The sequence below is a fragment of the Mobula birostris genome, chromosome 10 (assembly GCF_030028105.1).
Source record: "Mobula birostris isolate sMobBir1 chromosome 10, sMobBir1.hap1, whole genome shotgun sequence".
Taxonomy (NCBI): Eukaryota; Metazoa; Chordata; class Chondrichthyes; order Myliobatiformes; family Myliobatidae; genus Mobula; species Mobula birostris.
Window position 1 is genome coordinate 39,741,449 of NC_092379.1, and position 16,729 is coordinate 39,758,177.

A 16,729-nucleotide genomic window follows, 5' to 3' on the forward strand; every position below is an offset into this window, starting at 1 on the left:
AATTCTCAGGTTACTTTGCTTCATATCCAGCACAGCTAATAATTCCCAGGGTAACCACGTGGCTGAGTAGTCCAACCACAAGCTCTGCCCGTGACTCTGACTCAGACCTTGACAACTCTTTACCATAGAAAGTACAGCACAGAAACAGGCCCTTTGGGCCTTCTTGGATGTGCCAAACCATTTTCTGCCTAGTCCCACTGACCTGCACAAGGACCATATCCCTCCATACACCTCCCATCCATGTATCTGTCCAATTTATTCTTAAATATTAAAAAAGAACCCATATTTACCACCTCGTCTGGCAGCTCATTCCATACTCTCACCACTGTCTGTGTGAAGAAGCCCCCACCAATGTTCCCTTTAAACATTACCCCCCCTCACCTTTAACCCATGTCCTCTGGTTTTTTTCTCCCCTTTCCTCAGTGGAAAAAGCCTGCTTGCATTCACTCTATCTATACCCATCATAATTTTATATACCTCTATCAAATCTCCCCTCGTTCTTCTACGCTCCAGGGAATAGTCCTAACCTATTCAACCTTTCTCTGTAACTGAGTTTCTCAAGTCCTGGCAACATCCTTGTAAACCTTCTCTGCACTCTTTCAACCTTATTTATATCCTTCCTGTAATTTGGTGACCAAAACTGAACACAATATTCCAGATTCGGCCTCACCAATGCCTTATACAACCTCATCATAACATTCCAGCTCTTAATAATTTGATTAATAAAGGCCAATGTACCAAAAGCTCTCTTTACGACCCTATCTACCTGTGACACTACCTTTAGGGAATTTTCTATCTGTATTCCCAGATCCCTCTGTTCCACTGCACTCCTCAGTGCCTTACTATTAACCCTGTATGTTCTACCTTGGTTTGTCCTTCCAACATGCAATACCTCACACTTGTCTGTATTAAACTCCATCTGCCATTTTTCAGCCCATTTTTCCAGCTGGTCCAAGTCCCTCTGCAGGCTCTGGAAACCTTCCTCACTGTCTACTACACCTCCAATCTTTGTGTCATCAGCAAATTTGCTGATCCAATTTACCACATTATCATCCAGATCATTGATATAGATGACAAATAACAATGGACCCAGCACTGATCCCTGTGGCACACCACTAGTCACAGGCCTCCACTCAGAGAAGCTATTCTCTACTACCACTCTTTGGCTTCTTCCATTGAGCCAATGTCTAATCCAATTTACCACCTCTCCATGTATACCTCGCGACTAAATTTTCCTAACTAACCTCCCATGCGGGACCTTGTCAAAGGCCTTACTGAGTTCCATGTAGACAATATCCAATGCCTTCCCTTCAACCACTTTCCTGGTAACCTCCTCGAAAAACTCTTTAACCACAAAGGTGTAAATATTCACTAAATAGTTTTATGATTAACCATAAAGCATGGGAACACAGCACAACAGGAACATTGTGAGTTTCTAGCTCAGAAAATCTACTTTGTGTTTGCACACCGAAACTGAGAGCAATTTGCTTCTTAAAACCGAATACATACTAAATCGGTATGATACAGGAGAGCTTAAGTAAGCTACAGAGAGTTATAAAATTAGTCAGCTCCATCGTGTGCTCCAGCCTCCATATTATCCAGGACATCTTCAAGGAGCGGTGCCTCAAAAAGACAGTGTCCATCATTAAGGGCCCCACCAGCCTCTTCTCATTGCTACTACCAGAAAGGAGGGACAATTTGTCTGAAGACACACTCACTGATTCAGGAACAGCTTCCTCCCCTTTGCCATACGATTTTTGAGTGGACACCGTACCCATGAACACTACCTCACTACTCCTGCTAGTTACCGACACAGAGGAGGAATCTACAACAACCAGTTTACAACCAGCACGTCTTTGGGATGGAGGAGGAAATCGGAGCACCTGGCAGAAACAGAGATGAGGAGTGATTTCTTCAGCCAGAGGGTGGTGAATCTGTGGAATTTTTTTCCATGAACAACCGTGGAAGCCAAGATATAGGCTGACAGGCTCTTCATTAATCAGGGTGTGAAAGGATATGTGGAGAAGGCAGGAGAATAGGGTTGAGAGGGATCACAAATCAGCCATGGTGGAATGTTGGAGCAGACTCAATGGGCTGAATGGACTAATTCTGCTCTCAAGGTCATTTGCTTCCAAACAATTGGTTTATTGATCATTACAGAATATCTCTCTGGTGCTTCCCTCTCCCTTCCCCTTTTCCCAATCAAAGATTCAAAGGTTCACTTATTTGTTTTCAAACATCTCTTTATTGCTTTTACAGAATGAAAAGTAAACACATTCGATCATCCATAGGTTTGAAAGTGCAACAAGGTTAAAGAAAAAGGGAAAAATAAAATACATCAGAAATAAAAGGAAAAACAACGCACAAAAAAAGCAAACACCCGGCCATTAAAAACAAGCTGTCAATTCAATTTGTTACTTTCATCATCCCAAATATTGTTCTCCAGAAACTTGTAGAAAATATCCCAAATTTCCCGACATTTGCCAAGTTTGTTTTTCTGTGATGTAGTTGATCTTTTCTAGAGCAAGATACGAAGTCACTCCTTTCAGCCATTGTGAAAGTCCACTGGTTGTGGGTTTCTTCCATGAATAGGCTATGCAACGTCTGGCTTTCAAAAAACAAATATTAAGCAGAGACCTTGCACTTTTGGAGGTTACAAAGTCCTTTGGATAAATGTTCAGAATACATAATTTAGGATCAAGGAGCACCTTTTTTCCAATAATCTGACTAATCAAATCCAGCACCTTCTTCCAGAAGCAGATTATCTGGGGGCACTCGCACATACAATGGAACAGAGACCCGTTTTAGTGATTACATTTAAAGCATGTGTCTGGAATGTTGGGGTTAAAGTGACGAAACCTGACTGGAGTAATGTACTGTCTGGTTATCCGCTTAGAATGAGTGTTCACTGACTGGGTTTGAACGAAGGAACAAGCTTCTGACCACTCTTTTTCTGACAGATTCTCATGCAAATCAGTTCTCCATGCTTGTAGCATGTTGTTTGATGACTCTTTGCATTTACTTGCAAACAATTTGTATGCAGCCCCCTGGTAAGCCTCAGACTCGCTCAGCTCGCTTTCGTCTAGGGGGAGCAGCCTTCAGCCCCGCCAAACGGGGAGATCAAGTTTGTGTGGATGCTGTGTGATGTACCCCACACCGCCAATTAACCGACAGTACGCCATATGCGATTAAATGATTACACTTTATAAGTATTTCTTGCTGATGGGTTAGTAGAAACAAATAGAATAAAGGTGCCAAGTCAGTAACTCTATCAGTTCGGTGCACACTCGTTGGAGCTCTTACAGAACCGGGTCCCCCTTCCTCCAATCAATGTCCTCTGAACTCCGCCAACCCACGAATGGGACCACCCTCGGTGATCCACCAAACACTCCACACGAGTCTGTCCTCGTCTCCTATCCTCGCTGAAGACCCTGGGCCTCGGACTCCCGCTCGGTGTCCGTGCCGTTGCCCAGCTTACGGCATCTCTCTCCTCGCGTCTCCTCTCTCTGTCCCCATCACGCCTTCTGCCCAAAGCCCACGAGAAAGAATAGCTTACAGACACACAAGAAAGAATACCATCTATCCCAATTGGTTAGCAAATGAATACAATTCCTGTATCAGTAATTATAACCCAAACAAGTTGCTATAGAGAACCACTGCCTCAGCAGTTAATAGTACAGAGAAGCCATTTTATTAGCCTTAGCAAGTAACATAAAAGAAGAAACCCTTACATGTATAATTCAGACACTTGTCCCCTAGCTTCAGATAATTTCAGAGTGATGTCTTCTAGGGTAAATAAAGGAGGGAGCTTCAAACTGTAACTTTGCCTGGACATAATAAACCTTTGCAACTAAAGGCATTTAAAAAAGTGTTTTGTTGGAATTCCATATGTGGCCTTGAGTTCTTCAAAAGACATAAATGAATTGCCATTATAAAGATCAGACACCTTAGCTATGCCTCGGGGCGGCCAAGTTTTAAAACTAGGATCCGCTCTGCCGGGCTGGAGCTATCATTACCAAAGATAGGAGTAAACTGGGATAACTGTGATGTCTCACCCATTTCCGCAAGAGCATCGTGCCAAATCATTATTGTATTTTTTAAGAAAGGGATTTTAGATTGTGTGACCAGGTTTTTCTTATTTGCTGAATACATATATAGTTCTAGAGGGATATTGATCAACTGGGATTCCATTGAGACCCAAGGAGGGGAGTGATCCTTAACAAAATAAAACATTCCTGCTCTAATTTGGGCCGCCCAGAAATACCATATAAGATTTGGTAGCTGTAAGCCACCTCTATCATACGGCAGATATAACAGGGAAAGCCTGAGTCTTGGACATCTATTATTCCAGATGAAATTAGAAAAACATTTCTTTAATAAATAAAAGAAAGAGTAAATAACTACATAGGGATTGGATAATTATGTCTGCGGGCAGGAGCAAGCATGAACAAATTAGGATATAAACACCTGCAATGGTTGATACTTAGGCTTACATACAACATTTTGGACCAGTGGAAATGGTCCAGAAGGGTTATATGGAAACTATTATTACCATTTTTCTTAACAACTAATTCCATTACTTAGCCTAATTGGTTAGATTTACCTCAGTACATAATTATCTATTTAAATGTTTATTTTCCTTTTATATCATCTCAATGTGTACTTAAGAATGTATAAATAATTGTAGTTTTATACATATAAAAAAATGGAAAAGGTTATATGTGTGAAAAAAGTACATGATATTTGTGAATTCCTTATCCAAATAAAAATAAAATTAAAAAAAAATAAATAAAAGAAAGATGATGGAGGAGAAAGTGGGATAGATTGGAAAAGGTACAGGAACTTCAGTAAAATTGACATTTTTAGAACGTTTATGCGTCCAATCAAATTTATGAGCAATTTCGTCCATCTGTTTGTAAGTTGAGTAACTGAGTCTGTGAGAGGGTTATAATTAGTTGGGATAATTTTACCAATAGTAGGAGTAATTTTAACACCCAAATAGGTAAACCCTGTTCTGACAAAATTACGTCATCCATGTACAGGGCTATGCGATGTTCTACATCTCCTATAGTTATTCCTGCTATGTTAGCCTGTTTTCAAATTGCCATAGCAAGTGGCGCAATGGCCAGGATAAACAGGAGGGGAGATCCCTGTCTTGTTCCCCGTTGGAGTTTAAAAGATGCCGAAAAAAGCAGGTTAGTTAAAACTTCAGCCTGTGGGTTAGAATACAGAAGCTGTATCTTAGAAATTTTCCCCCTATTCCACTCCACTCTGTCGAAGGCTTTCTTGGCATCCAATGACAGAATAGCGCTATCAGAGCTTCCAGATTTTTCATAAAGTATATTAAGCACTCTTCGAATGTTGTGGAAGCCCTGCCTTCCCTTACAAACCCATTTTGGTCAGTGTGGACCATTTTTGGCAAGAGTGGCTCCAGCCTCCTAGCTAATACCTTACAGAGAATTTTGAGATCATTGTTCAGATGTGAGATTGACCTATAAGATCCACAAAGGGATGGTGGTTTTCCAGGTTTTAACAGTAGTGTGATTGCTGCCATATTAAGAGAGGAGGGAAGGGATCCATTGTCAAATGACTCCTGATACATATCAAGCAGAGGTGGTATTAGTTTAGTCTTAAAGATTTTATATATTTCAATCAGAATTTCCATTGGGCCCAGGAGTTTTCCCTCCCTTCATGTTAGTCATAGCTGCAGACAATTCTTTAGCCTCTAAGTTAAACTCCAGTGAGGTCAAGGACGTTTCATCTCGGGGTATAAATTGTAACAAGTCGAGAAATTCCTTTTGTATTTGTGGAGCTGAATCTGAATATTCTGAGCTGTACAGATCTTGGTAAAATCTCAAAAAGATATTGTTTATTTCCTCTGCGACAACCATTGTCACCCCCTCATCTGATTGTATGGAGTTTATTGCCCTTTCTGTTTGTGTCTGTTTGATGTGCAGGCCAAACGTTCACTTATTATCATGTACAACTCTGAGATTTGTCTTCCCCAGATAGCCATGAAACAAAGAAAAAACATGAAAGTCATTGAATGGCATCCTGATCATCAGCCCCCCCCAAAACCACCCCTCCCTCCACACAGAAAATGGAACAGCAACAACCCCAGCCCACCCCCCACACAAAAACTAACAGAACATTTTACCCCTAAACACCCTCCCCTCGCACAACAAAATGAAAAGAAACAGACAATATAAAAACAGAATATAAAATCCCTAAGTCTGACAAAGTCCGCAGTCCTTAAACAGGGGTCTAAACCTGATTGTCTAAACCAGAGGTTTCCACCCCTACTTGGTTAATGGTCAATTAAAAAAAAGGTTGGGAGCCCCGAGTCTAAAGTAAGACTACCCATGTCAGTGGGCTACAAGTATAATTGTTACTATCGCACATTTGCTTCTGGTGCAAAAGGAAAGAAGATGTTCAAAGTTATTTCCGTCTTTAAACTAAAGTATCAATTTGATATGGGCAATCATTTCCATTCTGCAAATCATCCATATGGAAGCATTGCTAATAGACTATAAAAACATTTTAGAATAAACCACCCACCAGCAGCCCTGCAAGCAGAGGCATGTACTCGATTATCGCAAGGCGCACTCTCCATTTGGCATCTTCTGCTAATTCTACAATGGCTGGCAGGAGAGACTGTGCTAACTGGTGAATTCCAACAACTTCATTCACGCAGTCCAGATTGGAGATTATGTTCAAACGGACCTCAGGGCACTAGGAAGGAAAGGCAATTTTCTGAGTACAGCAAAGGTGAAAAACATTCATACTGCGAACGCTGTCTGACAAACACACTGGCGCTCCCCAGACTCTCTGCTTTCAAAGTATCATCTTGGACATTTATGAAATATTAATCTCACAAAAGAAATATGAATGCCACTTTCACACTTAAAGTACTTAGGCACATGCACATCTAGCCAGGGTGCCAAAGACTTTTGCACAGAACTGTACTTGCCAACGTGCAGCGGAGAGCAAGTTTGTAAATCTGGCGGGAGCACAGGATGTTGGGAATGGTGAGAGTGGAGCACCCACGGGAGGGGTGTGAGAGAGGTGGCTGAGGTGGACTGCCAGGGGCAGGAGGGTGTGGTGCGAGTGCAGACACACTCAGCCCTGAGAACACAAGCAAGGGCATTTGATTCCAAACAATTGGTCTATTGGTCATTACAGAATGTCTCTCTGGTGCTTCCCGCTCCCTTCCCCCTTTTCCCAACCAAAGAGTCAAAGGTTTGTTCATGATCAAAGCACGTATCCAAATACAACTCTGAAATTTGTCTTCTCCAGATAGCCACGAAGCAAAGAAAGAAGATGAAAGTCACTCAGAGAGAAGCATGAAACCTACACCTCCCCAGCCCTGGTACAAAAAATAATGGCATCCTGATCATCTGATCCCCAAAACTACCCCTCCCGCCACACACAAAATGGAATAGCAACATCGACCCCCCCCATCCATCCCCCGCACGAAAAACTAACAGAGCATTTTACCCCCAAACACCCTCCTCTCACACAACAAAACGAAAAGAATAAGGCGATGAAGAAAACAGAATATAAAAACCCTAAATCTGAAAAAGTCCACAGTCCATAAACACAAATGCAGAACCAGGATATCATCCTACGCTATCACCGACATTCACCAAAAGAGGGGGACAGGGACACAACTCCCCTCTCCCTGCCCCCTTCCCACTCTCAGTCCACATCAGAGACCCATATCAGACATCTGCGAGGTTTATCATCACTCACAGATGTCAAGAAATTTGATTGTTTTTTGCGGCAGCAGCAGCACAGTGCAGTATATAAGAATTACTACCGGACCGTGCTAAACTCAGACACCCCAGCTATATACACCAGCCTAAGACTTTTGCACAGTACTATACATTATGGTCCAAGTTATGGTCACACCAGCAGTATGCCAGAAATTCGAGAGTCAGTTAGCAGAAGTGAGTGCAGTTGCTTTTATTAAGGAGAAGGTGCTTGGGAAGCTGAAAGTTTTGAAGGTAGTCAAGTCACCTGGACTAGATGGGCTACACCGCAGGGTTCTGAAAGAGGCAGCTGTAGAGATTGGGGAGGCATGAGTAATAATCTTTCAAGAGTCATTAGAATCTGGAATGGTTCCAGAGGACTGGAAATTTCCAAATGTCACTTCACTCTGAAGGGAGGGAGGCAAAAGACATGAAACTATAGGCCCTTCAGCCTGACTTCAGTGGTTGGGAGAATGTTGGGAGTCCATTATTAAGGACGAGGCTCCCAGTACTTGGAGGTGCATGGTTTCCTTAAGGGGAAATTACAGGCAGGATAGAGAAAGGAGGGTCAGTGGATGTTGTTTACTTGGAGTTTGACAAGATGCCGCACATGAGACTCCTTAACAAGTTAAGAGCCCATGGTATTACAGAAGATATCCTAGTAAAGATAGAAGATTGCCTGACTGACGGGAAGCAAAGAGTTGCAAATGAAAGGGGCCTTTTCTGGTTGACTGCAGGTGACCATTAGTGTTCCACAGGGGTCGGTATTGTGACCGTTTCTTTTCAAGCAGATGTCAATGATCTGGACAACGGAATTGATGGCTTGGTGGTCACATTTGTGGATGATACCAAGATAGGTGGAGGGGCAGAGAGTCTGTAGAAGGACTTGATAGATTGGGAGAATAGCAAGGCAGTGGCAGTTGGAATATACTGCACTGACCGAAAGTGTTTCTGGTAGGTAGGATTTCTCAGCCTTGGGCGGCAGCCCGCTTAGGAGAGGGAAAACCCTGATTTTAAACCTCCACTGCCTTGCAGTCATGCCCACCCATGGGAAAGGCTTTTGGGGTAAACCCCTAAGGCAGTTTGATGTTGTTTACAGCTTCACTCCGGCAACCTCTGCGATGACACTGGTGCCGAGCTGTATTGGCGCTTGCCCTTCCCTTCGACAACATGAGTGATGTGGAGAGGGGGAGCCTGCTGCATGGGAAGAGCCGGTCCTTCAAACTTTCCTGCCCAGGAGAGGACACAGTCCACCAGAGGCACAAACCCATCATCCCCGGGATCGAAGGGTGCCTACTACCAGAAACGTATGGCCATGCACTTTGGTAGAAGGAGTAAAGACGTGTACTATTTTCCAAATGGGCAGAAAATTCAGAAATCAGACGTGCAAAGGCAATTGGGAGACCTCGTGCAGGGCTCCCTAAACGTTATCTTGCAGGCTGAGTTGGTGGTACGGAAAGAAAATGGAATGTTGGCATTCATTTTGAGAGGACTAGAAAAGATATAAGGGTAATGCTGAAGCTTTATAAGGCATTGGTCAGAACGCAGTTGGGGGTATAGTGAGCAGCTTTGGGCCCTTTATCTAAGATGTGCTGATATTAGAGAGGGTTCACGAGTATGATCCTGGGAATGAAACATACAGGAGGAGTGCTTGACGGCTCCGGCTCTGTCCTCGATGGAGTTCAGACGGGAAGGAAGAGGGGTGAATCTCATTGAAACTTATGGAATATTAAGAGGCCTAGAACAGAGAGGAGGTTTCCTGTGACCAGAGGGCACAGCCTCAGAATAGAGGGACGTCCATTTAGAACAGAGCTGAGAGGAAATTTCTTCAGGAAAGGGCGGTAGATCTGTGGAATCCATCAACGCTGAAGGCTGTGGAGGACGAGTCATTGGGTATACCTAACGTGGAGGGTGACAGGTTCTTGATTAGTCAGGGCGTTAAAGGTTACGGGGGAGAAGGCAGGAGAATGGGGCCGAGAGGGTAATAAGCCAGCCATGATGGAATGGCTAAGCAGACACGATGGGCTGAGTGGCCTAATTCTGTTCCAGAGTCTTAATTTATTGTCCGTTCACTCTCCCTGAGTGCAGGCGAGCTCCTCGGGAGGGCCATGGGAGGAAACAACGGTCATTTTGTGAAAAGCTGCATTTCACAAAAGAAAAACACTTGAATTTCTGCGTTTGAGAAATCTTTCTGCACCTTTGGCATAAATAGATGCAAGATACTAATTACTATTAAATTATCCAACAGTTCAAATCATGATTCGGCAGGCTTTTTTCTTGATTTCATTTCAAACTAACAAATAATTCAAGGCTTGAATTAACAGCTGCCAATTTGAAGATGTACACTTTGAATCTGTCAGCTGTGCCTGGAAAATCGAGGCATTTCTGACATTTGGGGAATCTTTTCGGGTGTAGCACATGAAGGGAATCAAGTCTGCAGACATTGGAAATCCAGAGCAATTCACCCAAAACGCTGGAGGAACTCAGCAGCTCAGGCAGCATCTATGGGAATGAGTAAACAGTCGGTGTTTCAGGCCGAGGCCTTTTATCGGGACTGTAAAGGGAGGCAGAAGATGCTAGGATATAAAGGTGAGGAGAGGGGAAGGAGGCCAGCTGGAAGGTGTTAGGTGAAGACAGGTGGGTGGGAAAGGTCAATGGCTGGAGAAGAAAGAATCTGAGAGAGGAGAGGAGAAGAGAGTGGACCACAGGAGAGATGGAAGGAGGTGGGGACCCAGGGAGAAGTAATAGACAGGTGAGAAGTAAAAGCTCAGAGTGGGGAATTGAGGAAAGAGAGGAGAGGGGAGAGATTTTTTTTACATTTTTAAAAATAATCTTAATTCTGTAAAAATAATGAAAATTTCCATATAAATTAAAAAATCCAGAATTTGCACATGCAACAGTTTTGTTTAAGTTCACGCCAAAATAAACAAGGAACTTGATGGATGGAGAAATAACAGCTCCATCACACCATTAACCGATTCATCTTTAATCCAATATGCACTCAGATTACAAACCAGCTCACATCACTGCTTCTAAAGAACGCACTGCACATTTGCTCTTATCTGAAGCTCTCAAACTAAAAGAACAGTTCGAGAGACTCCGGTGGAAGAAACAGTTGTTATTCCATTCATGATTCATAAAAGCATAAGAAATCGGAGCAGGAGTAGGCCATCCGGCCCATCAAGCCTGCCCCGCCATTCAGTAAGATCATGGCTGACCTGTCCATAAACTCGGCTTCATCTACCTGCCTTTTCCCCATAACCCTTAATTCCCCTACTATCTATCCTCTCCAGCCCTTTACCTTTCCCACCCATCACCTGCCTTCAACTCCCCTCCCCTACACACCAACCTTTCCCATCACCTGGTCTACCTATCACCTACCAGCTTGTACTCCCCCCATCCTCCCAACCTTCTTATTCTGGTGCCTTCCCCCTTCCTTTCCAGTCCTGACGAAGGGTGTCAGCCCAAGGGTTCATTCCCCTCCATAGATGCTGCCTGACCTGCTGAGTTCCTCCAGCATTGTGTGTGTGTGTATGTGTGTGTGCACGCGTGTGGCTGTGGATTGCCAGCATCTGCAGAATCTGTGATTATCCACTTTAGAATGCTGGACATCACCGCACAGCTTCAAGCAAACGGCAGTTACAATGTTTGTCAACAGGAAAGAAAGCAGATGAACATGGGCCAACTGCTGTCCCCTTCCAGGAATCGATATCAGTGAGAGTAAAAGCCTAGACACATCAGTCTGTGTTGCAACACGTCCCATTCTGGCACACTTATCCAGATACCTGTATCTTGTGGTGGAGCATGGACTGCTCGTCACCTTCAGCAGATGTACAAGTTCCAGAGACGACAACCAACTTTTTGATCGCCTAATGAACAATAAGCGACCTTTCATCAGCACTCTGGACTTGACAACAGCTTCCAAACAGCACACAGAAGAAAGCTCTCCATTGGTGTTTGCCTGATTTCGGTAGGCTAATCAAATATTATCCATGATGGCCACCAGTCACGCAAGGGGTATGTTAAAGTTTGTACTTCATGATAAAATTACCTTATCTTTGAGCTGAGCCAAGACCAGGGGAAGCAGGTGCTCAACAGTGCTGTCCTTGCCCAGGATGGTGGACAAGCCCATAATAACAGAGGCCAGAGCTGACTTCACGTGTTGATTGGTGTCAGACACAAGTTCCTGGAAAAGAAACACAAAAAATGATCAAATGAAAACCCAGACAGGTATCTCAGTCAACACGCACAAAATGCTAGAGGAACTCAGCAGGCCAGGCAGCACCTACAGAAGCGTCGACTGTACTGTTCCCCATAGAAGCTGCCTGGCCTGCTGAGTCCCTTCAGCATTTTGTGTGTGTTGCTCGGATTTCCAGCATCTGCAGATTTTCTCTTGTTTGTCATTAGATATCTCACTCATGATGCCATCCTGCTCCACGTTCTTATGATCCGCCTGGTCAGTCATGGATCATTCTTAAATAATTTCTTTTACAGTTTGATATTCTAGTTTGTATAAGTCATGGAACAGAAGCAGCCCTATAACCCACAATGTTATACTTAAATTCCTAATCAAGTGGGCAATCTAATCTACACGATGTCCATATTCTTCCGTTTTCCTCACATTCGTGTGCTTATCTAAACGTCATTAAAAGTCCCCGATATATCTGCCTCTCCCATCACTCCAGGCAGCCAACACCATGTTAAAAAACCAGCAACACACACAAGATGCTGGAGGAACTCAGCAGGCCAGGCAGCACCTATGGAGAAAAGGACAGTCGACATTTCTGTCCAAAACCCTTCGGCAGGATTCAGCCCTTTGGGAGAGGGGGAGGGAGCAGGAGAGGGGGATGGGGAGGGAGTGGGAGAGGGGGATGGGGCGGGAGAGGGGGATGGGGCGGGAGAGGGGGATGGGGCGGGAGAGGGGGATGGGGCGGGAGAGGGGGATGGGACAGGAGAGGAGAATGGGACAGGAGAGGAGAATGGGACAGGAGAGGGGGCAAGATGTGACTCGTGCTTGGACACTGAGCTTTTCCAGTTACAAGCAGTTCACACTGATAAATGGTGCCTGAATCCTCGTTTCAGACCCACCCAAAATACTGAGGGACTTTTTCCTGAAGTGAATGAGATGAGTTGCTACATTAATTTTAGATAGACTGTATAACCAGCCAAGAATTTGAGAAGGCATATTACCTTAACATACGGCAAGATGTGACATATTATGACAGTCTCCCTGCAATCTACTGGCAAGTTTTCACAGAAATCTGCAAGATAGAGTACTGCATGTTAGAGAGCTATTCTCAAACAAAACAATGGAGTCAGAGAAAAGTACAGCACAGAAATAGGCCCTTCAGCCCATCTATTCTGTGCCGATCCATTTAAATTGCCTACTCCCATCAACCTGCATCTGGACCATAGCCCTCAATACCACTACCATCTGCGTACCCATCCAAACTTCTCTTAAACGTTGAAATCGAGCTTGCACGCACCACTTGCGCTGGCAGCTCGTTCCACACTCTCACCACAATGATAAATCAATAAAGTTTAACAGATTAAGCAATTGCTGAAAAGCATCTGCCTTAATATTTGTATCTTCTCACAAGATAGTGGCAAGAGAAAACATACATTCTGAAGCACTATTTAAGTCGCACAAGGAAAAGCAAGGCCAGCACCTACAGTGTAAACATCAAGAGTCAGCACAGGTTCAATTCTGGCACATCTGTACGTTCTCCCTGGAGTAAACCCCGAGGGAAAAATCCAGAGCCGGACTCTCCCAGGCAGTCCTACGTTGAGTTCAACGCTGACTGTCAACTCCTGCGAGGCCACTGGTACCAAACTGTATCGGTCTCTGCCGATCCTTCAGATTCATCAGATGCGTGGAGAGGGGGAGCCTGCTACATGGGCAACAGCTTACTCTCCATATCATACTGCCCTGGCTTACGTATCACGTAGACAGCTGCACGTAACATCTATGGTGGACCCTGACCAACGGAGGGCCTCGGGTTAGGCAGTCAGTGGTACAAACGTAAAGAACAGCATTCACTCTTTTTCACAATCTCACAACCTTTCAAGACTCTGCACAAGCAATGAAGTGCAATTTGTAAGGAGCAGCCACCATCGAAACATGAAGTCAAGTGGCACACAATTCCTTTCCATTTGCTGTCATCCAGTTCTGGGATCAGATCAGGATGCCAAAGGGGAGGCATGCTGGCATGCTGTTCTCACTTGGAGAAGTGTCACCTGGATATGTGGTACCACATTAAATAGAGTCATCGAAAAGCACAGCGCAGAAAAGGCCCTTTGGCCCCTCTCGTCCATTCTGAACAATTCAAACTGTCTACTCCCATCTGCCTGCACCAGGACCACAACATCCCCCCCGCCCCATATCCCTACTATCCATGTACCTATTCAAACTTCTCTTAAATATTGAAATCAAAACTGCATGGGCCGCTTGTGCTGGCAGCTCGTTCCACTCTCATGACCCTCTGTGTGAAGAAGTTTCCCCTCATGTTCCCCTTAAGCTTGTCACCTTTCACCCTTAACCCATGACCTCTGGTTGTAGTCCAACCCAATTTCAGTGGAAAAAACCTGCTTGCATTTATCCCATCCATACGCCCCCATAATATTGTACCTCCATCAAATCTCCTCTCAGTCTTCTGCATTCTGAAGAATACAGTCCTAACCTATTCAATCTTTCCTTCTAAGTCAGGTCCTCCAGACCAGGAAACATCCTTGTAAATTTTCTCTGCATTCTTTCAACCTTGTTTACATCTTTCACAGGAGTTCAAAGTTCAGGGGTGTCCAGGGAAGGGGTCGCACCTCTGGTGAAGGGGCTTGTCGTGTCCATTCCGGGGCAGCTCACTCACCTTTGCTCCCCACCGGACACTCATCTCTCTCCTGTGGCTGCAAGCAGCCATTTGCACGTGACAGCAGTCTCATACTCCAGTGAGATTCAGACAAGCCAGTCCTAGCACGCAAAGTCAGCCTCAGCGGACTGGGCGGGTGCGATCTACAGTAAAGCCCAACGGCCAGGAAGGTGGCTCTGCATCGCGCTGTGGAGAGCGAGGGGCATGAAAAGACACAGAAAGCGTCCTGGTCATCCACTGCAAACAAGAAGACCCCTGTTTCTTCTGGCACGTGTTCATACCACTGGACCCGGACTTCTGAGGCCAAGGGAGTGGAACTGCCACAGTGCAAAGGCTTTTCCATTTTAAAAACTCTCCCGCACAGGTTTCCTGTCATCGTCGGACAAAATGTGCAACCACCATGCGTACTATACACAACCTTGACATTTGTCTCCTTACAGGCAGCCACAAAGCAAAGGAACCCAACAGAACCCATTAAAGACAGAAAACCATCAATCACACAATGCGCAGGAAAAAAAGACAAATTGTGCAGACAAGAAAAGTAAGCAAATAATGTTCAGGACTGCACTGCAAAATGCCAGGTTGTACAGCTGGATCAAAGGCCTCGTCTCCACTAGGAAAGTTACAGGCACAGATTGCAGTGTCATTGCCCAGAACAAGAGTCTATTAATGAAGTAATTGATAGTTGTTTCTGCTGCCAGAAAGTTGTCACTGTGCTTCACCAACAACATCTTAAACCGGATGGAAAAGACAAGAATGAGAATTCCCAACCAACCTTTAACTTTGTTGGCCCCAGCTGCTCGCACTTCAGCCTCACAATCTTTCAACAGGTTTTGGAAAGCAGGAACCAGATCATTTTCCACAATTTCAGGACCCACGGTTTTCTGAAGCTTTAAAGGCAAGAGAAACCAAATGAGTAACAAAGATAGAGCGGGTTTCAATAGCAGCAATCTGTGCATTAACACGTGAACAGAGGAATCACAAAGACAACACCATCTTTCTTTTCCACGCTCGTGTCGCTGCTGCCATCAGGTAGAAGGTGCAGGAGCCTCAGGACCCTCACCACCAGGTTCAAGAACAGTTACTACCCCTCAATCATCAGGTAGAAGGTACAGGAGCCTCAGGTCCCACACCTCCAGGCTCGAGAACAGCTATTACCCCTCAACTATCAGGTAGAAGCTGCAGGAGCCTCAGGACCCACACCACCAGGTTCAAGAACAGTTATTACCCCTCAACCATAAGGATCTTGAACTACAGGGGATCAGTACACTTAATCAATTGAGATGTTCCCACGAGCAATGATCTTACTTTAATTACTCTTTATCTTGTTATTTCATACTCTTGTTATTTATTGCTATTTATTTATATTTGCATTTGTACTTTATCTTTTATTGATCCTGTTTACAGTTACTATTCTATAGAAATTGCTGAGTATGCCCACAGGAAAATGAATCTCAGGGTTTTATGTGGTGACATGTATGTACTCTGAAAATATGAACTTCAAAATTAAAAATCTGAACTATACTTTAGCTACAGACTTCATTGCAAGATTAGTTTATACGTGATCTTGAGCATAGAAAGTGCCTTTTGTGATGGTCTGTCATTAGCAATGATAGCAGAACTTTATAAATACAATAAACTCTGTATCGTTCTAATGCAATTGTTTTCCAATAATGGGTTGGTGCCAATTTCACAAGTGCTCTGGCAACCTTTATCTTGTTCTGGCATATTTCCCCTTCCTTTCCAGTCCTGATGAAAGGTCTTGGCCCAAAACGTCAACTGTTTATTCACTTCCATAGATGCAGCCTGACCTGCTGAGTTCCTCCAGCATTTTTGTGTGTGTTACCTTATATGGAGCTTATTTTTGAACACGGGTTAGTTATCGTATAAAGACAGACAATATAACGTCTTCGCCTGTTCCAAGGGTAACAATCCTAAGATGACAAAATGGCTGTGTTTTCTGTGTCCTTTTGAACACTGGTCCATCTGTAATTTGCTTTAATTTTCGATCAGGTTTACAGTTTTGAATTATGTAATTTTATCATGGGTGGCAGGGTGGAAATACATCTCTACCAAGAGAGGTGTAAGGCGTTCCTTCCCTCCGCTAGCCTGCAG

The 16,729-nt window shown here is 44.2% G+C and overlaps 1 protein-coding gene across 1 annotated transcript in view; it reads right to left on the minus strand.

Moving 5' to 3' along the window:
- LOC140203609 (serine/threonine-protein phosphatase 2A 65 kDa regulatory subunit A beta isoform-like) overlaps positions 1 to 16,729 on the minus strand; it is a 96,263-nt gene that overhangs the window by 30,925 nt on the left and 48,609 nt on the right. The window contains exons 9-12 of the mRNA XM_072269657.1: positions 15,390 to 15,504; positions 12,942 to 13,012; positions 11,803 to 11,937; positions 6,559 to 6,732 (exon numbers count right to left, since the gene is read on the minus strand). Coding sequence (XP_072125758.1) covers positions 6,559 to 6,732; positions 11,803 to 11,937; positions 12,942 to 13,012; positions 15,390 to 15,504 — 495 coding nt within the window. The remainder of the gene's footprint in view (positions 1 to 6,558; positions 6,733 to 11,802; positions 11,938 to 12,941; positions 13,013 to 15,389; positions 15,505 to 16,729) is intronic.